This window comes from Canis lupus, chromosome 23 (genome assembly GCF_003254725.2).
Source record: "Canis lupus dingo isolate Sandy chromosome 23, ASM325472v2, whole genome shotgun sequence".
Classification (NCBI taxonomy): domain Eukaryota; kingdom Metazoa; phylum Chordata; class Mammalia; order Carnivora; family Canidae; genus Canis; species Canis lupus.
The window spans coordinates 37999667-38026895 of record NC_064265.1 but is presented as its reverse complement, the minus strand read 5'-3'; the positions used below and the strand labels follow the sequence as shown (position 1 = coordinate 38026895).

General features: G+C 37.6%; 1 protein-coding gene across 2 annotated transcripts in view; it reads left to right on the top strand.

Moving 5' to 3' along the window:
* The window catches only part of GK5 (glycerol kinase 5), a 70049-nt gene that overhangs the window by 30167 nt on the left and 12653 nt on the right, over positions 1-27229 (top strand). For both annotated transcript variants that reach the window (XM_025448736.3, XM_025448737.3), the window contains 7 exons: positions 3308-3383; positions 4063-4124; positions 4209-4282; positions 4495-4555; positions 11564-11690; positions 12675-12779; positions 23300-23394. In XM_025448736.3, coding sequence (XP_025304521.1) covers positions 3308-3383; positions 4063-4124; positions 4209-4282; positions 4495-4555; positions 11564-11690; positions 12675-12779; positions 23300-23394 — 600 coding nt within the window. The remainder of the gene's footprint in view (positions 1-3307; positions 3384-4062; positions 4125-4208; positions 4283-4494; positions 4556-11563; positions 11691-12674; positions 12780-23299; positions 23395-27229) is intronic.

Sequence of the window (27229 nt, the reverse complement as noted above, 5' to 3'; positions counted from 1 at the left end):
ACACAGGCAGAGGAAGAAGCAGGCTCCATGCAGGAAGCCCGACATAGGACTCAATTCTGGGTCTCCAGGATCAGGCCCTGGGCTGAAGGCGGCGCTAAACCGCTGAGCCACCAGGGCTGCCCTTTCCTTTTCTCTTTAAACATTGACAAGGACTTCTAGGATATATTGACTAGAGGATTGGCCACACACATCCTTTTCTCATTCCTGATTTTGGGACAAAAGCTTTCAACATTTCACCATTTAGTATGTATTTGTAGTAGATTTTCTTTAGATACCCTTTCTCAAATTAAGGAAATCCTCTACCTTACTTAGTTTGCTAAGACTCTTTATTATGAGTAGATGTTGAATTTATCAAATACATTTATATTTGTTATCTGTATCTGTTGTCTAGGAGTGGCATCCTACTTGGGGTTTGTAGAGTGTCTTGAATTCATTACTTGATTTCATTGATTTTTAAAATTTCTCAGCCATTATCTTCAAAAGTAACTTCTCCATTCTTTTCCTTCTTGAAAATTTGATTATGTGCATGTTAGGCCTTCTCACTAACTCCCCTTTGTCTCTCACTCTTTCATATATTCCATTATTTTGTCTCTTTCTTACTTTATTTTGGATATTTTCTTCTAACCTTTCTCCCAAATCTATTCTCTCTTAAGTTGTTCCTAATGTGCTAATAAAACCCATCCATTAGGTTGCCTGGGTGGCTCAGTTGGTAAAGCATCTGCCTTCGGCTCAGGTCATGATCTCAGGGTCCTGGGATGGAGCCCCATGTTGGGCTCTCTGCTCAGTGGGGAGCCTGCTTCTTCCCTTTCCCTCTGCCCCTCCCCCCTGCTCGTGCTCTCTCTCACTCTGTCAAATAAATAAATAAATAAAATCTTTTTAAAAAATCCATTAAGTTCTTAATCTTTTAGTTCTAGAACTTTGCTTTACATAATTAGCATGGTATTTTAAAGTGTATAACTTTTAATTCTAATATCTGTAGCCCCATAGATTCTCTCTTTTTTTTCATGGTCTCCTGTTTCCTCGGATGCCTGATTATTTAATTTCTTTTAAATTTAAATTACTTTATGGATGTATGATTAACATACAAAAAGCTGAACGTATTTAATATATATAACTCCATGAGTTCGATGAGCCTGGTTACTTATTTGTATGCACGTGTATGTATATCAGCTAGACATTGTATTTGCAAAATTATATGTAGAAATTATGGGAGCCTTAACATAGCACTCTCTTGCTCTGGATAGGATTTATGTTTGTTTTTTCCATTCTTGTAGGCACCAGGATTACCTCCATCCAGTTAATGATTAGGGTGATTCAAAACTGAGTTGCAGTTCCTATGACAGCTTGTCTTTCTAGTTTATCCTTACTCATAGGGTAGAGCCATTTTTTTTTTTTAAGATTCTGTTTATTGAGGCACCTGGGTGGCTGAGTCAGTTAAGCGTCTGCCTTCAGCTCAGGTTGTGTGATCCGACAGGATGGAGCCTGTGTCAGGCTCCCTCCTCAGTGAGGAGTCTGCTTCTCCCTCTCCCTCTGTTCCTCCTCCATCTCGTGCTGTCTCAAATAAATAAAATCTTAAAAAAAAAAAAAAAGAAGAAGATTCTGTTTATTCAAGAGAGTGTGCACACAAGGGAGGGGGCATGAGAGGGGGTGAAAGGGATGTGACCTGATATGAAGGCAGATGCTTAACCAGCCGAGCCACCTAGGCACCCTGAGCCATTTGAAGTCTTAATCCAAAACAAGGAGGATTGACCTGATGCTCCTACCTTAGGAAGCCCTAATGTTGATTCTGTTCTTGTAGCCTCATATGAAGCTACTATCTATTAGAGGACCTGACTTTCAATTTTTTTTTAAGATTTTATTTATTTATTCATGAGAGACACACAGAGGGAGAGAGAGGCAGAGACACAGGCAGAGGGAGAAGCAGGCTCCATGCAGGGAGCCCGATGTAGGACTCGATCCCAGGTCTCCAGGACCATACCCTGGGCTGGGCAGGCGCTAAACCGCTGGGATCCCTCAAATATTTTTTGAATGAACGGATGAATTTACACTATTTACCAGGCACTGAAATACAGATTAACTTTAATCTAATCTGGAACAAATTTTAGAATCACAATTTCTAAATTTAAAGAGTTTGAAATAAAGTAATATTACTTTATTACTTTAAACACTCCATATTTAAGTGGTTTAAAACTCGAATGGAATTTTCAAAGTATTTGTTATAAATAATCTGCAAATGACTACTTTTTTGGAACTTATGTCATGTGTTTTCATTTTATTGATCTTTTCTACTGTTCAAATATAATTCATCCTTAAATAGATTAATTTGCTATTCTTTTCATCTCATTTATTTAGGAGACATTTTTCAAACATCTCCTATATACCAGTAACTCTTCTAGGTATTGGACTTACAAATTTAGTTCCTGCTCTTAAGGAGCTTAGGGTCTAATAGGGAAGTAATGATGTGAGATAAGGGCTATGTGGAAGATTTCCATAGGGTGCTGACCTGGGCAAAGCCAGGAACTGCTAGTCTGGAAGAACAAATAAAGAGTTGGAGAGGTGATGAAGTATGACGTAGGGCATTGTTTGCACTATGTTTAGTAATATCTCAGGGCACCTGGCTGGCTCAGTGGGTAGAGCCTGAGGGTAGGGCTCAGTGGGTAGACTCTTAATCTTGGGGTCCTGAGTTTGAGCCCCACATTGAGCATAGAGCCTATTTAAAAAAAAATAGTGAAATCCCCACAGTCATTTCATTTTCTTTATTAGTTTAAAGATGTTTTGTGGGTTGGATTTGAACCGTGATTATACCATTCCGTTTTATTTTTTTTTATTTTTTATTTTTTTAAAGATTTTATTTATTTATTCGTAGAGACACAGCTAGAGAGAGAGAGAGGCAGAGACACAGGCAGAGGGAGAAGCAGGTTCCATGCAGGGAGCCCGATGTGGGACTCGATCCCGGGTCTCCAGGATCACGTCCCGGGCTGCAGGTGGCGCTAAACCGCTGCACCACCGGGGCTGCCCATACCATCCCATTTTAGACTTTGTGTATGTAGACAGTCATATGTCTAAACTAAAAATATATATACGTACTTTGTTCTTTCATCACAAGTGTAACACATGCTTTGTGTAAAATTAAAGCCTTTTATACTTTATAGTAATTGCTTGGGAGTATATTTTTTTAAATAGCTTCTTTATATATATATTCATTCCTATAAGAAATGGGATTATATTGTATTTACTAATCGGCACTTAATTGTGCACTTAATAATTTAGCCTTTTTGAGTCAGTTTTGTGCTGTTGTATTTTCTAGGTACAAAAGGCAGTTGAAGAAGATAATTGTTGCTTTGGGACTCTTGATACATGGTTGTTACATAAGCTCACAAAAGGTAAAGATGATCTGATCTATCTCAAGTAACTGAGATTTGATAGAAATGATTCACCTAAAAAAGTGGAAGTTACTTTTTTTCCCTTCTCTTATCCCATACATACTGCTCCTTGGTACCCTAGGTATAGTAAAGCTAGATAGACTTCAGATTTGTAAGAGGAGAGTGATTTTTAAATTGTGATGAAACCTCAAACAGAAGAACGGAGGAACAGTCTTAATTTCAAAAGTGGTAAGACTCAAGTTCAATAACGCATTTGCCACTTTGCATCTGGGTAACTATAGGCAATCACATGGCATCTTTGAACTCCATCTTTAAACTGCGGATGGGAGTGCCTATGATCAAGCCCCCAAGTCAGTTCAGTCTCTGCACTCAGTGGGGAGTCTGCTTGAGATTCTCTCCTGTTCCTGCTCTAACTCATGTGCAGGCACGCTCTCTTTCTCTCTCAAATAAATAAATAAATCTTAAAAAAAAAATCTGAAGATTATGATGTGACAGTGTATGTGAAAGTGCTTTTGTAAATTATAAAAGTTCAAAAAGATTAAGTGGGGAATTGCTTTGGGGGCTTTGCACTGGAAATATATATTTTGGAATGAATTTGAGGCCAAAGCTCTAGATTATAAACTAGGGATAGTTGTTGATTGACACTACTTATAATATATTATTTTCAATGTAAATTTAGGTTCCGAATTTGCCACGGATTTTTCAAATGCCAGTGCAACTGGACTATTTGATCCTTATAAGGTAAAGTTTTTTTTTTCCCTCCTTTTGAATCACCAATTTTTGTATAATTTAGCTTGGATTCTGATGACATATTTTTATGTTCAGATGCATTGGAGCGGGCTCCTTGCTTCCTTGCTTTCAATACCACTTTCTATCTTGCCTCCTGTGAAGGATACGAGGTAATAAGGAACATCATATATAGAAACCAGCAAAACTGACCCTGAATTCAAGTGCCTTAGCATTATATTATTTGTGTGGGATGCTTTTATGTTCATTACATAACTTTTTGGTTTATATGAAAATCAGAAAAAAAAAAGGAAATCAGTTTGCTGAATTATAGAATCAATGTTTCTAGAACTATAACTGACTTTTTCATCAATTTTATTTGAAGCCACAATTTTGGGTCAGTGGATGAAGAGATATTTGGTGTGCCTATACCAATAGTGGCCATGGTAAGTAGAAAACCTGAGAGTTTCTATATGTATAGTATAAACTAAATAATAGATATGAATAGTTGGGAGTAGATTTAAGAGACATTAAAGGTCCTTGTGAATAAAAGTAAAGTATCTTTTTTTTCTTTTTAAGTTTCTATGTCCTAGATATAATCAGGAGTATTCTATATTCTGGAAAGGGGACCACTGGGCCAGTCTTCTGACATGAAAGTACATTCTAATCTTTTCTGATTTACATATTGTTTTTCATAACATTGCTAAATTCTTAAAAAATGTTTTATTCTGAGTAATGTGTAGTTTATATTTGATACTCTGAGACAAAAAAACAAGGATAGGTCAGGGACAGAGCCATTGCTTTGTTTGTATTTGATACAGTATAACCAGACAGCAACAAGGCAGTTTAATGTAAAGAAGAATGTTATATTTATATTTTATAAAATCCGTAGTCAGTATTATCAGTAAAGAAACTGTAGAAGAGTGAAAAATTATCTGTTTCATATTTTTAAGGTTTTTTTCTTGATTGTACTCTTTCTGTCTGGAGAAAAGGGCTAGAACTTAGAGAATCTCAAGGATTTTCCACCTGGTTGAGAGGATGTGTGGAAACTGACTTTGACTTTGATTTCCTATAATAGCTTAAGCAGGAAGTATAGGCCATCTTTCCTTAAGTGGATGGTTGCCACAATAGGTAGAGGAATCAGGTAAGAGAAGGGGAATTTAATTCCTAAGTTATAAATTCTTGGTCACTTAGAGAGTATCAGTCTTATTCACCTCAGTGGTAGGCTCAGGTTTAAATAAGGGTATGGCTGGAAGAATAATTGAAGTTTAGTGACAAAATGTTCTTCAGATGAGTTTTGGTCTTTAAAATATTGCTATATGTAATTAAGAAGAGAGGTGCCTGGCTGGCTCAGTCAGTGGAGCATGTGACTCTTGATCTTTGGATTATAAGTTCAAGCCCTATTCAAAATTACTTTTGAGTGTGGAAATTACTTAAAAATAAATTCTTAAATTTGTAGAAATTTACTTAAAATCATAAATTTAATTTCTAGTTAAATTGTGTAGAAATTAAAATCTTAAAAAAAAAAAAAAGCAAAAACAAAAAACCACAGGCCCAAAATGGCAGCCCAAGTTAATAAGCCAAGACTTGATACCTACTCTAACTGTAGTTTCAACCCCCCAGAAATGTAACCCTTAACCAGTCCACATGGGAATTTTCCATCAGCACTAGGAAATTTACTGATAGACCTTTTCCATTCCCCTTAGGAGGGCAACATTGCCTAAAACAGTGGATTTTTTTTTTCTAATAATTATCTTTTCCCACTCCCTATCTACCTTTAAAAATCTTTCCTTTTCTGGGACACCTGTGTGGTTTGTTGGTTAAGTGATCAACTCTTGATCTCAGCTCAGGTCTTGATCTTAGGTTCATGAGTGTAAGCCCTGCGTTGGGCTCTGTGGTGAGTGTGGAGCCTACTTTAAAAAAAAAAAATCTTTCCTTTTCTGTAGCTCTTTGGAGCTCCCTGTACTTGCTAGATGGGATGCTGCCCAATTCATGGATTGATTAATAAAGCCAGTTAGATCTTTAAAATTACTTGCTTCAATTTTTGTCATTTAACAGATTTGGTCGCAGGCAGCAACAAGATCCAAAGTGAACTTCCAACAGCATTTGGGGACAACGAGAAACATGGGCATGGTACCCCACGAACTCTTTGAATTCATGTGTTTCTCGCTGTTCCTGAGGGCTGTGGGTAAGTTCCTTCTTGGTTGTGAGCTTCACTAATTGTTCATTCAAGCTCCCCCAATCTAATTGGCCTTCCTTTACAGCCGAAACTGCCAGATGGTTATGCCCAGAGCTGGCAGTTTTGCCTGGAGCCCAGCTGAGCTGGCAAAAGAGTCTGCCCAGAGCCAAATCCCTGGCCTTTCAGATACAATTCCCCTGGAATTACTGGAAAACTCCAGCAAGATTCCACAAGAGTTGGCAGTGGTGAGCACAGGGCCTTCTCGTGACCAGGACACAGTAATGTCTCTTGGTTGTTGCTGATACATTAAGGTACACATATTTGTCTTATTTTGTGTAGATAAAGGCTATACTAACAGGGATCTCAGAGGCCAAAAAACTGGAAAAATTGGCGGGCACAGGTTGAGCATTTGAAGGCTGTTAGAGCACTTGCCTCCTCAAGAAAATATAGTAAGTTGATGACAGAATGGGTTAGATTGATACAAGTTCCACCCACCAGCATCAAGAAAACTTCCATACAGTGAGGTAGACTATAAAATGTACAAGATCCCCAACCTAGTGACCCATCCTTTTAAGGTATTAGTTTGGCTCTGAGAAATCCAAAGGCTTAGCTAATGGGGTCCTTAAATTCTGAAGGGTCAAGCATGCCACCTTGCAGCATACCTGCTTATTTTATGTCTAAGAACTATAGTCCTAGAAGTTGTAGATATCTTGCAAAAATGGCAAAATCTTACTAAGTTTGTTTTGTGCCTTGAGGAACTTGGCTCAGTAACTTGTCAGGTTGAGGCCAGACAGAAATATGAGTTGCACCTCATTTGCAAGTAGAATGGCTGGATGGAAATATGGGTTAACTCCATTTGTGCCTAGAATTCTACCAAACTGCCCCAGCCTTCAAGGGATTACAACTAGAAATACAATGGTCGTTATGGGGACCATTCCAATTAGATAAAATCATGTAAGAAGTGCACTTGAAGGCAGGGATTCCCAAATTAAATGGAATAGGGTACCTGTGTTAACTGGCAAGCAGAAGCCTCCAAAAGATTTCAAAATTCCCATGTTGTTCCCTTAAAAGATTCATGGCAGAAGGCTAATTAAAAATCAGAGAGAGAAGAGGTACCCAAAACAAAAGCCTGTTAAGAGTGACGTAACTCTTACTGCGCCCCTCTATCCTCCCTGTAGTACTCATTCTATTAATCCTCTGTCTGAATTGTTTCTCTGCTCAAAAAAAGACTACACAACCATAAACAGAACTCCACCACATTAGTGGCGTTACACACACCCCTGTATTTATTTACCTTCATAGAAGGACTCCCATATAGACCTCTTCTAGAGTTGTTGAAACTGAGGGGTTTTCTGGTAAAATTGCTAGGTTATTCCCTTAAACAGTAAACGAGGAACTCTGGTAGATACTGGAGCCTACAGAGGGGATCCTGGAAAAACTGGGAGAAGCCAGCAAAGGGTGAAAATTCTTACCAGAATCAATTCCTTCCAAATCTCTGTCTGTAGTGCCCAGTCCAGAAAGGAAAAGAAAATTTCAGATCATCCCTTCCTTTCTAAATCCAGACTGTTGGCTGTTGATCCTTTCTCTTCCAGAGATACCTATTGCCTTCTCTTTGTCTTGTTTTGCATAACTGGGCTTGGCTTTCTGCCTGCAGGGGACATACAGGTTTTGGTTCTTTTGGCTATCATTGGGAGTGACTCTAGATCTTGGAAAGGTAGTATCTTTTTAAACTGTCTTTGAGGATTCCTCTTACACCCATGGGGTATTATTCAGTATCACCAGAAATAGTTTAAATTAAGACCTTGTCCCCAGAGGAAAAAGAAACAAACTGAGAATAATGTAGTTAGACAGGTAGATCAACCCATAATATCAGTTAGCTTACAACCCAGTTCTTGGAGGAATTGAAAGCGAGTGTCTTTATCTTGCCGATCTTCATAAAGCTAGAAATGTAGCTCTACAGGCAATTCACAGTTTACCTGGTTCTTCATCAATTCCAAAACTTCCCCTATTTATCTCAAACAGATTGTAAATTAGTGGCTTTAGGAAACCAGAGTCCTTCTTGGAAGAACTTGCATTCTTTCTCTGTCCCTTAAAGTTACACATATAATCATTTCTTTGAAATATAAACACAGCCCACAATCACCAGAGAGAAAAAAAGGGAAAGAAGCCTTTTTTAAAAAAAAATTACTTATTTATTCATGATAGACAGAGAGAGAGAGAGAGAGAGGCAGAGAGGCAGAGACACAGGCAGAGGGAGAAGCAGGCTCCACGCCAGGAGCCCGACTTGGAACTCAATACCGGGACTCAATACCGGGACTCCGGGAACGCGCCCTGGGCCAAAGGCAGGCACTAAACCGCTGAGCTACCCAGGGATCCCCAAGAAGCCTTTTTAAAATACAACCTTCAAAAGGGCTCTTTTCCCAAACTCTAGTACAGATTAATCCCAGGGACAAATATAAGTCTTAAAAATCTCCACAAATATTAGTAACTATAGGGGCTTTATGCACATCTATTTCTCTGTGTTTATATAAATGTGAGATATTTTTTCTACCTCTGGGTGGTATTGCTAAAATTAATTTGTAGAACTCTATTTACTTGGTTTGAAGACAAACGCTGGTAAGGATTAGACATTCTAAAACTCTCAGAAAGAAACTAATCCAAATATTTTCTCAAGTTCACATGATCTGGGAAAATACTTGATGTGAAATCTACTTTAAGGTTGTTGGTTTAATTAAAGTAGACATATCTTGGTGCCTGAATGGCACAGGCTGTTAAGCAACCAACCCTTGGTTTTGGCTCAGATCATGATATCGGAGTTATGGGATCGAACACTGAGCCCTATGTTGGGCTCTGTGCTCTGTGTGGACTCTGCTTGAGATTCTCTCTCCCTGTTCCTCAGCCCCTCCCACTTGTGTGCATGTGCTTGTGTGCACTGTCTATCAAATAAGTAAATATTTTTAAAAATTAAACTAGACATGTCTTTAGGGCTATTAGCATTAACATTTTATTCTGACTTGGTTTACTTAAAGGCAAATAATGTAATGTTATCTGTTACAAAATTTTTTTTTTAATAGCTTGGCAGGGCACACCTGGGGTAGCTCAGTTGGTTGGGCATCCAACTCTTGATTTCAGCTCAGATCATCATCTTGGGGTCATGAGATTGAGCCCCACATCAAGCTCTGTACTCGGTGGAAAGTCTGCTTGAGATTCTCTTTCTCTCCCTCTACCCACCCCCCCGGCCCCCATCTTTCTCAAATAAATAGATAAATCTTAAAAAAAAAAAAAAAAAAAACTTGGAAGAGTAACTGACTTTATCTGATGTCTCAAGAAGTTTTTAGGGTAACATAAGTGTAATTATTAAGAACAAGTAAATAGATATAAATAAAATAAAAAATTTAGGTAATCTTTTAAATAGTCTCCCAAATCATTTTGGGAACCTAGCACTTAAAGTTTTGCTAAGTTAGGTTAAGTAATGAATTAAGCTAAATTCATTAAATATCTATATCATTTGTAAATAAGATGGAATACTAAAATATCAGTTACTAAACCTAGGTTTAACTTGTGGTGCCTGGATGGCTTTGGTGGAGCAGGTGATTCTCGATCTTAGGGCTGTAAGTTTGAGCCCCACATTGGGGTAGAGATTACTTAAAAATTTTTTTAAATCTTAAAAAAAAAAAAAAGAAATAGCTACTTGTAGCTTCTTATTCCAGAACAACTAAAATGTATTTGCATATGTTTGTGCTACATTGGAAAATTAAAAAGACATATGCTTCTAAAAATTATAAAATATATTTATAAATTTGCCAATCTAAAGAATGCCAATTTAACAGACAGTTCCCAATTGCTTAACACTACTAGAAATACACTCCAAATATTGGGAATTATCCTTCTTATAATTATCACAATTCTCTCCCTAGTACATTGTATTCTTTCAAAAGCTTTAAATGCATGTTAACTGCCAAGCACATGATCTCCCCAAGAGTGGAACATGAGAAAAGGAAGAGCCAACATAAAAATTGTAAACCTGAAGTTGTAACCTGTGAATATCACAGAGATCAAGCAAAAAAACCATCGTGACCTGTGAATGCCACACAGAGGATCAATAATAGCTGTGAGAACTCTGGAGTGGTGGTAGAGAATGATACTAATGCTTTAAATTTTGATCGCATCTCTCAGTTAAACTAGAGTCTGATCAAAAGGGAGGAATAAAAAGAAAACCACAGGCTTAAAATGGCAGCTACAAGCCAATAAACCAAGACTCAATAGCTAACCTACCTGTGGTTTCAGCCTCCCAGAAATGTAACCCTTAACCAGTCAACATGGGAATTTCCCAGTAAGCATTAGGAAATTTAATGATAGACCCCATCTGTTCCCCTTAGGAGGGTGACCGTGCCTAAAACAATGGATTTTTTGCTAATAGTTTCCTTTTTTCTCTGCTCTTTCTCTACTTTTAAAAACTTTTCCTTTTCTTTAGCCCTTTGAAGCTCACCTCTGCTAGATGGAATGCCCAATTCATGCATCAATTAATAAAGCCTATTAGGTCTTTAAAATTTACTCTGTTAAACATTGATTCTTAACAAGCTACATACAATTGTTTTAACAAATTGTTTTATTATTTCCTTTAACAAAAGTAATATGATTGGGAATATCCAGTTTTGACCTGTATCTATTTATATTGAGCACACACCTATCACTCTTATTAAAAGAGAAATTTGTGAGGTCATTATTTTGACTAATGAATGAAACTACTTTTAAGTTGAAAAATCTTAGTTTTCGGGAATCCCTGGGTGGCACAGCGGTTTGGCGCCTGCCTTTGGCCCAGGGCGCGATCCTGGAGACCCGGGATCGAGTCCCACGTCGGGCTCCCGGTGCATGGGGCCTGCTTCTCCCTCTGCCTATGTCTCTTCCTCTCTCTCTCTCTCTGTGTGACTATCATAAATAAATAATTAAAAAAAAAATCTTAGTTTTCTTTCTCCACAATTTTTATTCTGACCTTTATTTTTCAGATTTTTCCTGTGATATGACTTAAAAGTCATAAAGTGGGCTGCCTACTAAAAATTCCTGAGGCACATTATTCATTCACAAAATGTTAGTCCTGGAGAAACTTCTCTATCTTGTTGTTCTTTCTAGGGATTTTTTTTTTTTTTTTTTTTTAAGGAAAAGGAAAAAAGAAAACAAAATGTTGACCCTTGAGAATATAATATAGGAGACAGTGGAATACAGTAAAATGGGCCACTGTATGACCCAGCCATCTTATATTTGAACATTTTAACAGGTCGCCGATCAGCAATCAGCCATGTTTGGAGAGTGCTGCTTCCACGCAGGAGATGTGAAACTAACCATGGGAACTGGGACATTTTTGGATATTAATACTGGAAATAACCTTCAACATACTATTAGAGGTAAATTGTTAGAATTTATCCTTTTTATTGATAAAATATCATTTCTTTTTATATTTAACTTTTGTAATACTGTTTTCCCTTTTTTTTTTTTCTTCCATTTTTTATTAAGGGTATTCTCTAATGTATTTTTTGCTAGTATTCCAAGAGACAGTTAATTTCCAATTCCCTTTTTTCTTTAAAAGGATAAACAAATGAGACATGTTATTATAGAAAAATTCAGGATTAGGGGCTTTTGGTCAGTTTACCAAATATTTACCTGTAATATCTGTTATATTTGTTTAAAACATCTTTCTAGGCCTCTAAATTTTCTTTTATGTGTTAGCAGTTCTTCTTTTGTGATTTTTTTTTTTTGATGATAATTCTCAACTAGTGATCCATGCATATTTAATGACAGTTGCCAAGAAATTGGTCTCCCTTATGGAAGACATCCTAGGATGTGTAAACAAAGAAATTTAGAATGTGGAACTATACCCTAAGAGACCTGTGGATTCTAAATCTGGACTATGGTCTCCTAACATGGTTACTAAGAGGTAGATTTTAAAAATCTTTTTCTTACTTTCCATCCTCCCTCAAGCTCTTCCTTTTTCCCTAATTAGGAAAATGAAAGCTAGAAAATTTCATCATTGCATTAGATTGTTTCTATTTAGGAAGCTTCACAGATAAATGCAATAGCATAGATGGCTCTGTGTGTTTCTAGAGACATAGATATACGTATGGCTACTAAAAGCTAATGTTTATTGTTCATATTAAATACCAGGCACTGCACTAAGTTTTTTATGCAGTAATTCAGTTTATTCTCACAGGAGCTTTCGGAAGCCAACTATTTCACAGTTGAGGTGACGGAGGCTAAGAGGTTAGAAACTTGTGAGACCACTGACTTCAGAGCCACTTTGCTATTTTTTAAGATAATCAAACTGTAGATGTCTCTGTAATGAATTATCTATTTATTACATTTGACTTATTTTGTTTCTTTTTTTCTTTAAGGCTTTTATCCACTAATTGGGTGGAAGATTGGCCAAGAAGTTGTATGCTTAGCTGAAAGCAATGCAGGAGACACTGGGACTATCATAAAATGGGCTCAAGAATTAGGTAAATCTTCTTTAAAACAGATTTCATAGAACAGACTTAAAGAATTCAAGAATGTCATAGGACTATTGACGAGTAGAGAATGAGTGGATTGTTCAAATGAGACTTAAGAACTATGATTAAAAAAAATAGGATATTATTTTTATGACACTGGGATGGTAAAAGGCTAAGCCTTAAGGCCAGATACCATAAAGAAAAAAAAAAAAGACAGTAAATTTAAATATATGAATTATTAGAATGTGTAAGGAGGGATGGTATAAGCAAAGTTAAAAGTCAAATTGGTAAGACCAATTTGTAGCATACACCAAAAAAATTAATAAAGATGACTAAAGAATGAACCAGGAGATCTCTGGGTGGCTCAGTGGTTTAGTGCCTGCCTTTGGCCCAGGGTGTCATCCTGGAGTCCTGGGATCGAATCCCGCATTGGGCTCCCTGCATGGAGCCTGCTTCTCCCTCTGCCTGTGTCTGCCTCTGTGTGTGTGTGTGTGTGTGTCTCTCTTATGAATAAATAAAATCTTTAAAAAAAGATTAACCAAGTACAGAAGTACAACTATCATAAATAACTACTAAAAAATGCTACTCAGAGGCTCCTGGCTGCTCAGCTGGAAGGGCATTTGACTCTTGATCTCAGGGTCACTAGTCCAAGCCCCACATTGGGTGTAGATATTATTAAAAAAAATAAATAAGTAAACTTAAATAAAATACTATTCATTGGGCACTTGGGTGGCTCAGTCACTTAAGCATCTGCCCTCAGCTAAGGCCATCATCCCAGAGTCCTGGGATCGAGTCCTGCGTTGGGCTCCATGCTGGGCAGGGAACCTCCTTTTCCCTCTCCCTCTCCCACTTTACTCTCTCCCTCTCTTGCTCTCAAATAAATAAATTAAATCTTAAAAAAAAATAATTAGGGATCCCTGGGTGGCGCAGCGGTTTGGCGCCTGCCTTTGGCCCAGGGCGTGATCCTGGAGACCCGGGATCGAATCCCATGTCGGGCTCCCGATGCATGGAGCCTGCTTCTCCCTCTGCCTGTGTCTCTGCCTCTCTCTCTCTCACTGTGTGCCTATCATAAATTAAAAAAAAAAAAAAAAAAAAAAAAAACTTAAAAAAAAATAATTAAAAATGAAAAAAATGCTGTTCAAATTCAACAATTAAAGAAATACACATCTAAAAAATGATGTCACCTGTCATTGACATTTGGGTTATTTTCACTTTTTGGCTATTGTAAATAATGAACAGCCTGTATATATTATATAGCCATATTTAATGCAGAAGGTGTGAAATATTATATACCAAAGATTAACAGTGGGTATCTCTAAAAAAAAAAAAAAAACAGTGGGGTATCTCTGATGATAAAATTATGGAGCAGGCTATGGTTTTCTACTTTGCTAATTTGAACTAAGCTGATTTGTTTAAAGACAGAGCTAAATTTTTTGGCAGTAAACATAGGAGGAAAATGCCAATCTTTCTTTCTTTTTCTCTTTCTCCATGAGTCTGCACACACAAAAAAGTTTATTTCAAAATTTTCTGTTACCTCCTTAAAGTCTCTTGTTTTTTTTCTTTTTTTAGATTTATTTATTTATTTATTCAGAGAGAGTGTAAGAGTGAGAGCTTGAGAAGGGGGAGGGGCAGAGGGGGAGAGAGAGAGAGAATCTTAAGCAGAATCCCTGCTGAGCATGGAGCCCAACAAAATGCTTGATCTCAGGACAGGACCCTGAGATCATGACCTGAGCTGAAATCAACGGTTGGAGGCCCAACTGATTCAGCCACCCAGGTGCCCCAAAAGTTTCTTCTTTAAATGTACTTCTTTTCTTTCCTTTTCTTTTTTTATTTTTTATTTTATTTATTTATTTTTAAATATTTTATTTATTTATTTATTCATGACAGACACAGAGAGAGAGGCAGAGACACAGGCAGAGGGAGAAGCAGGCCCCATCCATGCAGGGAGCCCAATGTGGGACTTGGTCCCGGGTCTCCAGGATCACACCCTGGGCTGAAGGTGGCGCTAAACTGCTGGGCCACCGGGGCTGCCCTGTTTTGTTTTTTTTTAATATTTTATTTATTTATTCATGAGAGATGCAGGAGAGAGGCAGAGACACAGGCAGAGGGAGAAGCAGGCTCCATGCAGGGAGCCCACTTAACCACTGGGCTAACTGCGGCATTAACACTTAACTGCTGAGCCACTCAGGCATTCCAAATGTATTTCTTTTATTTTTGGACATCTATCTTGATTATCAGAAATAGAAAATTATATATTTCTTCTCTTTATACCTTCTATTAATTTTACTTCCTTCCCAGAAGATGCAAAAAAAAAAGCAGAATAATTTCACATTCATCAGTTAAAAAAATCATTCTAGAGTTCTGTGTGGCATTATGTGCTCATTCTCCATAGGAATCTTTGTTTTGCTGGATTGAGGCTCATTCACCGTGATTCTCAAATGATGAAAGCTCTTTTCTGGGAGATGGGGCTAAATGGTCCTACCTAGAAAAAAGAGAAAAGTGGTGTGATTTCTGGTGGAGGCACAAGCTCTCCTAAGGGCCAGTCGCATATCTGGCAAGAAAATGGGACTATTGTCCTAACTGGAGGGAGAGAGAATTCAGAGTTGAGTTATTTACTTTAAAATTTTAGTCATTGGTAAAGCTAAACCTTATTGTATGTATCTGTCTGAAATTCACACAAAAAAAGTTGACATTTATTTGAATATATATCACTTTAATGGGTATACTGAGAAAAATGAATTATGTTTAGGAGAAACACAGTGTGTAAGAGCCTAATAGCCCTGGAATTTCCTTGAATGTGTAAGCTGAGACTGTATCTTTGTGTGGCGTCCTGAGCTTGTTCCAATCTGAATGATGGCTTCCTTCCACTTGTTTTAGTGGATTGAATACTTCAGGCTCAGGTATAAAAGCTGTTTAAAACAAGTTTCATCTTGATTTTTGGATCTGTTTTCTAAGTCTTTTTCACACAGCCCAATTCTTCCTTTTTTTCCCCTTTAGCCCTCTATGTTAATTCAACATTTGGGTTCCCACAGGATCATCTCTTCTTTTTAATTGATCCATTTCTGCTCCCCTCCACTCTTTGTTCTATTTTGCTGTCTTAATCTTAATAAATATTTTTTTATGTCTTCTAGCTTTTATTGAGTTAACAAGTAACTGAGTGCTCACCGTGTGCCTGGAACTGTACATGTGAGGGGACACAAATGAATAACACAGACACCTGCTGCTCTCATGGCATTTATAGTCTAGCAGGAAAGACATGTTTTAAATGAAAAGCTGAAAAAAAAAAATATATATATATTAGTGTTAAGTCCCAGGAAGGAGAAGTAGTAGTAGGATCAATGATCCCTTTTTAAAGGGAGAGCTTTGTCTAGTCTGGAGAATCAAGAGGCTTCTTTCAAGAATGATGTTGGCTAAAAAAAAAAAAAATAAGAATGATGTTGGCTATTCCCTGAAGGGATAACAACTAGTGGTTGCACCTGGGTGGCTCAGTTGGTTAAGCATTGGACTCTTGATTTCCACTCAGGTCCTGATCTCATGTTGGGCTCCGTGCTTAGTAGGGAGTCTTCTGGAGATTTTCTCCCTCTCCCTCTGCCCCTTGCCCTGCTTGCTCTCTCTCTAAAATAAAAAAATAAAAATAAATCTTAAAAAGAAAGAAAAGAAAAAAGAGTGGTTTTATAGGTGAGAGAAGCAAGTTAAATTAGGAGGCAGTCCAAGTAAGGAGGAATAGTGAGGGAGGCCCCAAGCAGGGAGAAGCATGACCTATTTAAGGGACTAAAAGAATGCCCTATTTCTTCTCTGCAGTTCAGGCAGTTGACATCTCTGTTGTCCTCCAGTAACACAGGTCAGGGAACATTTTTTCCCTAGCAATATCACTTTTAATTGCTACGTGTCACATCTGCTTGCTCCATGCAATCCCCATGAGACTTCCCCATACATGTAAAATTACCCAGGACTCTTGTTTACTAGAAATAAGGAAACTGATTCCTCTCAGGGTATCTTCCCAAGAGAGAAAGTATCCCTCATTAGAAGGGATGAGATAAACATTTTCTCATTATATGAACTAGTTCTAGGTGGTGGTGAACCACATACATGTTACTGCTGGTGAACAGGATCTTAGTTCATGGTCCCAGATCCCTCTCTTCTTGTTGGGGAAGAGAAGTATGGGTTATCACTGAAGCTCAAGTAGATCCCAGTATGAATGAATCCTTAAATTCTCAAGTAGACAGTGCAGACCCAGGGTCTTGTAGAGGCCACCTGAGTGTTATTGGTGAAAATACTAGAGGCTGCTAAAGACGCTTGGATGTTTGGGGCTCCTGGGTGGCTCAGTTGGTTTAGCATGGTCTCTTGATTTCAGTTAGGTCATGATCTCAGGGTTGTAAGATCAAGCCCCGAGTCAGGCTCCTTGCTGGGTGTAGAGGTTACTTAAGATTCTCTATTTCCTTCTTCCTCTGCCCCTCCCACATCATGCCCCTCCCCTGCCCCCACTCTCTCGCTGTCTCTTTATTTATTTATTTATTTTTTTTTTTTAATTTTTATTTATTTATGATAGTCACAGAGAGAGAGAGAGAGAGAGAGGCAGAGACACAGGCAGAGGGAGAAGCAGGCTCCATGCACCGGGAGCCCGACATGGGATTCGATCCCGGGTCTCCAGGATCGCGCCCTGGGCCAAAGGCAGGCGCCAAACCGCTGCGCCACCCAGGGATCCCTCTCGCTGTCTCTTTAAAAAAAAAAAAAAAAAGATGCTCTGGATTTTCTCTATGGATCCAGCCTGCTGAGCCAGGAGAAAATCCCCATAGAATGTAGAGAAGAAGGCTGGCCTGGCCAATCCCTGGGAGAGCTTGCCAACAGTGGACATCAATACTGTTTGGTCTGAAATGCTCCTCTTCCAGCCTTAGAGAGGGAGGCCTAATCTTTCTCATATTTCCAGAAACCAGAGAGCCAAGGTTCACTCCTCTACCTCTCTCATTGCCTGAAAACCCCATAAGCCTGATCTGAAAGGAAGCACAATGTAAGAACATACAGCTCCCTGAAGGCAGGTATAATAGAAGAAACTGAAGATTAAAATAACACCAACAAAAGTTAAACTTGAAGGGTTGAAAGAAAATATTACAAAGAAATGTTTGGAAAACATCCAGAGTTTTGAAGAACAAAACCTTGATATGTAAAACATAAAATAGTGCTAAAAATCCAAATAAGAATCATAAAGAATTTAAAAACAAAAAAGAAAAATAGAAGATAAAACTGAGGTAAGAGATACAGAGGAGAGATTAGAGAAAAAAATATGTGAACAGTAGTCTCTTTGCTGGCATATGAAAATGTAATTATGGTAATGGAGTTACAAAAATGTAAACATTGAAGCAAAAAATTGAAAATAAATTTCCTTGAACAGAAGAAAGACCTTGGTTTTCAGACTGAAATAGCTTAGTTAAAAAAAAAAAAAAAGAAGAGATACAAACTAAGACAGTCATGTGTGTGAATTATCTGATTTCTAAGAATAAAGAAAAGCTTCAAGATAGTTTATGTATGAAGAAATAAATACTTAGAGTGGCATGGAAGTTAATTGTAAAATTTGGAAAGTGGAACAACATGTACATATAGAGAAAAAAGAACAATGAGCCAATATCTTGGTGCTTGGCTAAGCTATCATTCATATTAAGTGGAAAAGGGACACTTCCTGGCTGTGCAGTATGTGTTTTCTGAGGAAATTACCCAAGGAGATACTCCAGCCAAAAAGAAATAGATCAAAGATTTCAACATGGAGAACGCAAAGTGTGTAACTAAGATGTTTTTCAAAAAAGAGTTTTTATTTTTCCCTCCTGTAGCAGGCCAGACTTTGTTCTATTTTATTTGAACCGTTCTTGTACGGGGAGATCCTTGGGTGGCTGAGCGGTTTAGCGCTCGCCTTTGGCCCAGGGCGTGATCCTGGAGACCCGGGATTGAGTCCCGCATCAGGCTCCCTGCATGGAGCCTGCTTCTCCCTCTACCTGTGTCTCTGCCTCTCTCTCTCTCTGTCTCTGTCTCTGTCTCATGAATAAATAAATAAAATCCTTTAAAAAAATATTTAAAAAAAAAACGGTTCTTGTACCAAACTGATAAAAGATGTCTTATGGTAATGTAAAATCTTTATTTTTGTACATTAAGAACATAGTTTTGAATATCTCTTTAAGAGATTAAAATGATCTTAACACTAAAAAGAGTCCCCTGATTAAACTAGGCTTAAATATTTTATGTATGATGTATGATTGTTCTATAAAAGAAAGTAACGTGGAGCACCTGGGTGGCTCCGTCGGTTAAGCATCTGACTCTTGATTTCTGCTCAGGTCATAATCCAAGGTTGTAAGATCGAGCCCTGCTTCAAGCCCTGAGTTGGGTTCCCGCTGTGCGTGGAGCCTACTTAAGATCCTCTCTCTCTCCCTCTCTCTCTGTCCCTCTCCTCCCTAAAAATAAAGGAAAGAAAGTAATGTTTCTGTTAAGTTCCAAAAGGGTATTCTTTTTTTCTTCTTCCCATAAGTGATTTTAATTCCATGATGTGTAACTTATGGGGTAAAGTGCTGGTCAAGAATAAACAACAGACTGTACATTTTTTTCTGTTCTTCATCTTTTTGTTCATTTATGTTTTCATTTCGAGTTCAGTGAAATCCCATTCTGAACACACACACACACATCCTTTTCTCAGTGCTGTACTTTGAAAAGCACTGGAGTGGAACATCTCAGCCTATTATGTAATATGGTTAGAAATAAATAGCAAAAACAGTATTTAAATGGTACTTTGCACATGGAAATTTGAAATCTCTTTTCTTAAGTAACATAGAGCCAAGGAAAACTTTGAAACATAATTTGATAGTGTCTAAAAAATACAGAAACCAACTATAATTCTGTAAAAACAGTACTTAGAGGAAAATGATGAATGCTTATTAATAAGAAAAAGGAGAGAAGCATAATAAACTTCCTAGCCAAAACGTACAAGGACATACAAATTATTAAAACTGACAAATAATAAAAAGTAAAATTGATAAACTAAATGTCTTTTAAAAATACCCAAGAATTAGTATTCTGTATGTTTCACTGGGTATATAACAATGAGATATATAGTGAGAGAGAGGTGAAAATTAGAACTGTTTTAACTTTTTATTTTTAAACAATTTCAAACTTAAAGTTATAAAAACAACACAAAAACTTGTACACCCTTTAAGACTTTATTTTTAAGTGATCTCTATACCCTACCTGAGGCTTGAATGTACAAATCCAAGATCAAGTCACATGCTTTGACAACTAAGCCAGCCAAACTGCTCCTCCAAATTTGCTAATTTTTAACATTTTACCATGATTGCGTTATCTACCTACCATCTATCCTGTACTGCAGGACAGATAAATACCTGTATAATTTTCTGAGCTCTTTTAAGAATGGATTACATGCATCATGCTTCTTTCCCTGTAGTATTTCATGGTGTATTTCCTAAGAACAAGAACACTCTCATACTTATCATAAGTATGGTTATTAACTTGAGAAGAGTTAACATTGGATCTAATATTCTTTACTATATTTATAGTCCATATTCTCATTTTGTCAGATGTACCAGTAATGTCCTTCATGGAAATTCTTCCCCATTATAAGATCCAGACCATTGTTGCTTATTGTATAATTTCCTTTAATCTGGAGTCCCTTCTTCAGCTTTGTTTTTCATGCTGTTGACATTTTTGAAAGCCATAGGCCAGTTATTGTCTAGAATATCCTTCAGTTTACGTTCTTGTGACTAGGTCCATGTTATGTAGTTTTGGCTGAAAGCATACATAAATGGTAACTGTATCCTTCTCAGAATGTATACCTGCATCAGGCTCTCCACAGGAAGCCTGCTTTTCCCTCTGCCTATGTCTCTGCCTCTCTGTGTGTATGTCTCATGAATACGTAAGTAAAATCTTTAAAATATATATATATATATATAAATAAAATATATATATGTATATATACATATATACACACACAGAAGAGTTTCAGAATTACTAGTCCCATCCCACTTCATCAAACAATATTTACTCAAGATCATTTGCAGGTTTTTTCCCTTTATATCAAGGGTATATGGCCAAAGCATACTATTCAAAAGTTACTTCTATTAGTTCTTCTTCTCCCTTCAATGATTTTAGTAATTTGAAATAGAATCGAGTTCATTTGTTTTCTGTTACCATTCAGTTTAAGTTTTCCCCCTCTCTGCATTCTTTTTAAAAACGTTATCTAATTATTTTTGATGTGGAATTGTTACTTGATTCCCAAAGTTGAAACCATGAAAAAGGATATACTCAGAGAAGTCGATTCTCTCACCTCCCCTTCATCCTGTCTCTCTATATCTTGTAATCACTTCATTAGTTTTTGGTTTGTCCTTTGTATTTCTTTTTGCAAAAACATTTAGGATACATGTATGTTTTCTTATATTCCCTAATTTCTTACATAAAATAATGTACGCTCTTTCATACTTTGCCATTTTCACTTAAAAGGATATCCTGGGAATTACTTCCCATCAGTTCACAGACATCTTCCTTCTTTTCATAGTATATGTTTTTCATTTTTTTAGCAGTCTCCTTTGCAGAGTATAAGGTTTTAAATTGGTAAAGTTTAATTTATCAGCTTTTTGTTTTATGAATTATGCTTTGGGTATTGTATCTAAGAACTCTTGGCCAAACCAGTCACACAGATTTTTCTCCCATGGTTTCTTTTAAAAGTTTTATAGTTTATGTTTTACATTTAGATGTATAACAGTTTTGAATAAATTTTCTTATAAGCTGTGAAGTTTAGGTCAAGGTTTTGTTTTTGTTTTTTGCATATAGATTAACATTTCTTTTATATGTTTATTAACAACAAATTATCATTATCTTAATTCTCCTTCATCGGAGACTGTCTTTATTTCTGAAGGATATTTTTGTAGGATATATATAGGTTGACATTTCTTTTAGTACTTAAAAAGATGTTCCACTTCATAGTTTTGATGAGAAACCCACAGTTATTTTAATGTTTGTTCTACAATATATAATCTACCGGCTTTCAGGACTTTCTCTTTGCCTTCAGGTTTTAACTTTCAATTTTATTATGATGTGCCTGGGCAGCAGTTTCTTTGTGTTTATCCAGTTTGGGATGTTCTGAAGTTCTTGAATCTATAGATTTATACCTTTCATCTGCTATGGGATGTTTACAGTCACTTTTTTTTTTTCTTCAGATAGTTTTTCTGCACTGCATTCTTTGTCTTTTCCTTCTGGGATTCAAATCACAGAAATGTTAGGTCTTTTCTCAAACCATCATGCAGTACCACCAAAATAGCTAAAATGAAAAACACAGTATCAATTACTGGCAAGAATATGGCATAACTGGAATTTTCATACTGTTGTCAGGAGCCTTAATTTGGTACAACTACTTTGGAAAATGATTTAGCAGTATCTATTTGTAGACCTTAGGACCAGCAGCTCCATCCCTTGGAATATATAAAACAGAAACATACACATATGTTCATCAAAAAGAATGTCTATGGGTGTTCAAAGTGGCCTATTTAAATTAGCCAAAAACTAGAAACCAAATGCCTATCAGCTTTAGAATAGTTTAATAAATTGCATATTGTCACACAGTGGAATATTATACAGGGCTAAGAAAGAAGCGCAACTACTTATAATAACATGAATGAATTTCACAAGCATTATGTTAAACAAGCGAAGTTTGTATCTTGATCTGGATATTGGTTCTGTGGGTGTATTCACACTGAAAATTCATCCCTGTTATACATTTGGGGTTTGTGTAGTTTTCTATATGTATGTTATATACTCCTGTAAAAATAGTATATTAAATTAATTAGATCTTTTCTTGTTTGTTTCTTAAAGATTGACTTTTAGTATATCTACTTATTACTGACCCCATATTGAATTCATTAGATGGAGTCGTTTTTCAGTTGACTCAGTAGATGATCTTTCATCAGAAGACTAGGATTAGTGTCATCTTCGGGAGAATAACTTATTTTAATGCCCGAAAACACACAGAATTTGTTTTTAAACAGTCCAAATCTCTTTATGTTATTTTTAAGGCTTTCTCTATTTGAGAGAGATAGAGACAGAGCATACATGCATGCACAGGGAGGAGAGAGGGAGAGGGAATCTCAAGCAGATCCCTGCTGAGCATGCAGCCCAGTGGCAGGGCTTGATCCCACAACCCTGAGATCATGACCTGAGCTGAAATCAAAGTCAGATGCTCAACCATCTGAACCACCCAGGTGCCCTGTAAATAGCATCTTTTAAGCATCTTTAAAGAAAAAAGTAAGGTGTGCTACATACAGAGCCCACTGAAGACATTCCATGGGCCCCTAAAGCTTTGCAGTGTGGATGGCCAGGTAGTACTACAGGTTGGCTTTTGTGTTGACCCTTTCACACTGTACTTGTAATAAATGTGGGTGCAGGTAAACACTAGTCGTATAACATAATTCTGTACCACTCCTTAGCCCCTCTGTTTTGTTTTAGGGTTTTAAAAAAATTATTATTACTTGGTTTTGTTTTTACAGATCTTTTCACAGATGCTGCTGAGACTGAAAAAATGGCCAAAAGTTTAGAAGATTCTGAAGGAGTCTGTTTTGTTCCATCTTTTAGTGGATTGCAGGTATTTTTTTTCATTTTAATTTTTTTTAGTCATTGGCAACTACCGACATTTCTCACCTCGTACCCACACTCAAAATTATGTACCTGCTACTCCCTTACCTGAAAATTTGGGCAGCAAGCAGTATAAAGGTGAAGATATATTCCAGGGCTGAGGAGTCATGACTTAGCACAAATTCCGTGAGAAAGCACAGCAAATTCAGCCTAGAGCTCCACCCCTGTGGAAATGAGAAGTTGGCAGGTGTAGTGTACATAAGACCTAGCCTTACTTTATCAGAACCAAAAAAAATAGCCATTTCCCAGTGAGGGGGAAATATATCTGTATATTGGCATTTTTTATTTAGAGGAAGTGTCCCATTGAGAATTAGAAAACGTTAGGATTACACACACGCACACACACACACACACACACACACATACACACACACGCACCGGTATATTTTGCAGTTATTTATAAGTTTGGTTAACTGTTGTGGTGGGTGAAGTATTGGTTATTTTGCCTAATCAAAAAATGAACCTGGTAAGAGAGTTGGCTTTGTAATATTTAACTTAGTATTTAATTGAGAGATCTGTGTTACTGCTTTTGATTTTAACATATTGTTACAAAGACTTTTAAAAAACTTTTCAGGTATATTATTATAAGCAAAATTCTTTTTTTTTTTGGAAAGCTTATACTATCCCTTTAATCCTCCTCTAAATATGTTTCCTTTAAAAAAATAAAAATTTCTCTTACTTCTAGCCCATCCCATATTCAACCAATCAGTTTTAAAAGCCCCAAGCTTGAAAGTTTGGATAATATCATGTAGAAGCTGGTGAAAAAGGATTAGATCAGGATGTTTCAAATCTCTAAAAATAGGATATTTCCAATCTAGACTTTCAATTGGCAATATTTTAATATCTGTAATGATTTCCTTCTTTACCCTAAAAGACTAAAAGTTTATCAACTGCATGATAGAGATCACACTGTGTCCTCTTTAGAATGATGTGAGGAAACTAGCATCTCTGATAGGACAAGGGGTGAAGAATATTTGTTGGATTGAGGTTTCAGGAGGAAGCTTGAGATGAATAGTTGTCATTAGCCAAGGTAGGATTTAATTAGGCTACTATATATTCTTCCCTTTTTGAAAAATATGCTGGGAGACTTAGTAGTGACTTTATCTTGGCAGCTCTGTTTTTAACTTCTGCATCTATCCATATGCCTGTAAAAATATCAAATGTATGATTAAAAAATATTGCTAAAGCCCAGAAGATTAGACAAAACTTACAGATGTGGTTTTTAATTTCATGTTAATAAATGTCCCTGTCCTGCCATGACTGCAGCCTGGTGATATGCTGGGTTCGAGAAGGGTGGGGGAGGACTGCAGACCAAGTATTTCCCAATGTAGCAATGAAACTCTTAAGTGGGAACTGAAAGTTAATTCAGACAACAATAGTGTGTTGATACTGTTTGGAAAATAGGAGGGAGATCACTGATAAGCTGCCTAGGTCAGCAACAAAGAAAATGAAGGATAGAGGAAATGGAAGGATGGAAGGGTCAAGTATCTGTGATACTGCCCTTAATTTAAGAATATTGTTATAGCCATAGATAACAGGGGGCAAGCCATTGAAAAAATCCCAATAGCCTCAATTTCTCATGGGGGTCTGCTAAGAAAGGGGTATTGCGGGCACTTTGAGGAAAGTGAGAAGTCTGGGACAGCCACTAGCAAGGGGTGGACTGGAGCATGGGTGCTCCAGGGGTGGTGTTGGTTTGTACAGCCATTGTGGTTCTGCTCTGGTTGGTCTTGTGATTTGTGGACGGAGATACTAACATGGAATATCCATGATAGGTATCAGAGGCAGGAATCAGTGACTATCTGCTTAACTGTAAAGTCACTGTGATGGTGGCAGTGATAGGGTGGACAGGACTGTGAACCAAGTGTCAGTCTTCAGAGGATGATGAGTCATGCTCCAATGAGGGTTCTTAGGTTTGCAGGGAACAGGCTTGCTTATGCTACCCTGAGAGGGGCTGGTTGTTCACTGGTATGGTAAAGAAGTCGGCAACTGACTTTGCAGTTCTTAATGTTCTTTGTGGTTTCTTCTCTGTGCGTTCACTTTTCTCACTACCAGCTCTGCTCTGTATTCTTTCTTCCTCATAACTTCTGCTTAATTGTCATTATTTTCCTCATATGTTCGCTTCTCCATAATTTGGAAATACAACCTTCTTCCACTCTGTGCATTTTAGCTTCAGTTCCCCCTGTTGATGGTCTTTTTCTGGATAATCTTTTCTGAGAAATCTTGAGAATCTGACTGGACCTCCTAGTCTTCTCAAGCTTAGGACAGATTTTGAGTTAGTCATGCTCAGTCCCTATGGTTGTACTTTGGCAGTGGGACTAGGACATGAAACATGGCTGCTATAGACAATGAGGTCTGTGGTTTCAAGCATTTTCTTCAGTAAGAGGTGTGGCCAGCAAGTACTAGGAATGCCATCTCTGGTTTTGTGAATGACTGGGATGTCTGAGCCACGAAAAGGTAAAACATGATGTTCCCTAAACAAACATGGGGGAAGGGAAGTGTCTCCTAACAGTAGATGTTTATGGCCTAGAGTGGTCATGGGAAGTTAGTACAGTCCTTCTGGCCCCTGTGGTAGAGAAGCTTGACAGTCTTCCACTGGATAGCTCTAACTGAAGCTATTTTTCCGGCACAGAGCCAGGTTTTTTTTTTTTTTTTTTTTTAATTTTTTTTATTTATTTATGATAGTCACACAGAGAGAGAGAGAGGCAGAGACATAGGCAGAGGGAGAAGCAGGCTCCATGCACCGGGAGACTGACGTGGGATTCGATCCTGGGTCTCCAGGATCGCGCCCTGGGCCAAAGGCAGGCGCTAAACCGCTGTGCCACCCAGGGATCCCTGGAGCCAGGTTTGTTATAGCAACCACAGAATTAGTAGAGAGGACTTCTCAGAACTGGTTACATTTTAGGAGAATTTATTTACAATAGAAGGAAGGATTCAAAGGGCACAGAAAGGGTTGTGAAGAAAGTCAGTAGTGGGAGAGGTTTTGGTAAGAAATTATAGTAATATAAAATTGTAGTAAATTCTTACTCTGTGTCAGACACTGTTCTAAATGTCATGAATTATCTCACTTGATCTTCGGTGACTTAGTAAGGCAGAAGATACTCTTATCATTCTATTCTGAAGATGAGGAAACTGAGATTTAGAGCTATTAAATCACTTGCGTGGTCTCAGCTAGTGAGCAGCAGAGCTGGTGTCAGGGCCCAGGTGTTCTGATTCTAGGGTCCAGGTTCTTAACCATTCTGCTATACTGGTTCATGGTATGGTGTAAAATATGACAACAAGAATATACAATAGATGCCAGAAGAGTTTGTGTTTAGGTTCACGGTTGACAAAGGGCAAGAGATGTTAACTATCCTGCACGTTCCCAGCTTATTAGGCTAATATCCCAGTGAGGTTCTTAACTACCCTGCTGTACTGGTTCATGGTATGGCATAAAAGATGACACCAGGAATAGACAATAGATGCCAGAGGAGTTTGTGTTTAGGTTCACATTTGATGAAGGGTAAGAGGCATTAGCCATCCTCCAGGCCCCCAGCATATTAGGCAAAAATCCCTGTGGTGACAAGGGCCTGTGGGGGCAAGTAGTCTATGCTTTGGGCAGGAGTCGGCCAGGTTAGCTCAGGACTCCAAACAAAACTTTACTGAGTCTTGCCATTCCTGGTTGGTTGATGGCCAGAGAGGCTTAGTCAATGAGATTGGCAATGATAGATTGGAGGTATGGCTGGAGACTCTCTGCCCTGGCAAGGTGTGACCAGGCCCAAAGGATCTTGCCTACAGTACAGGATTTT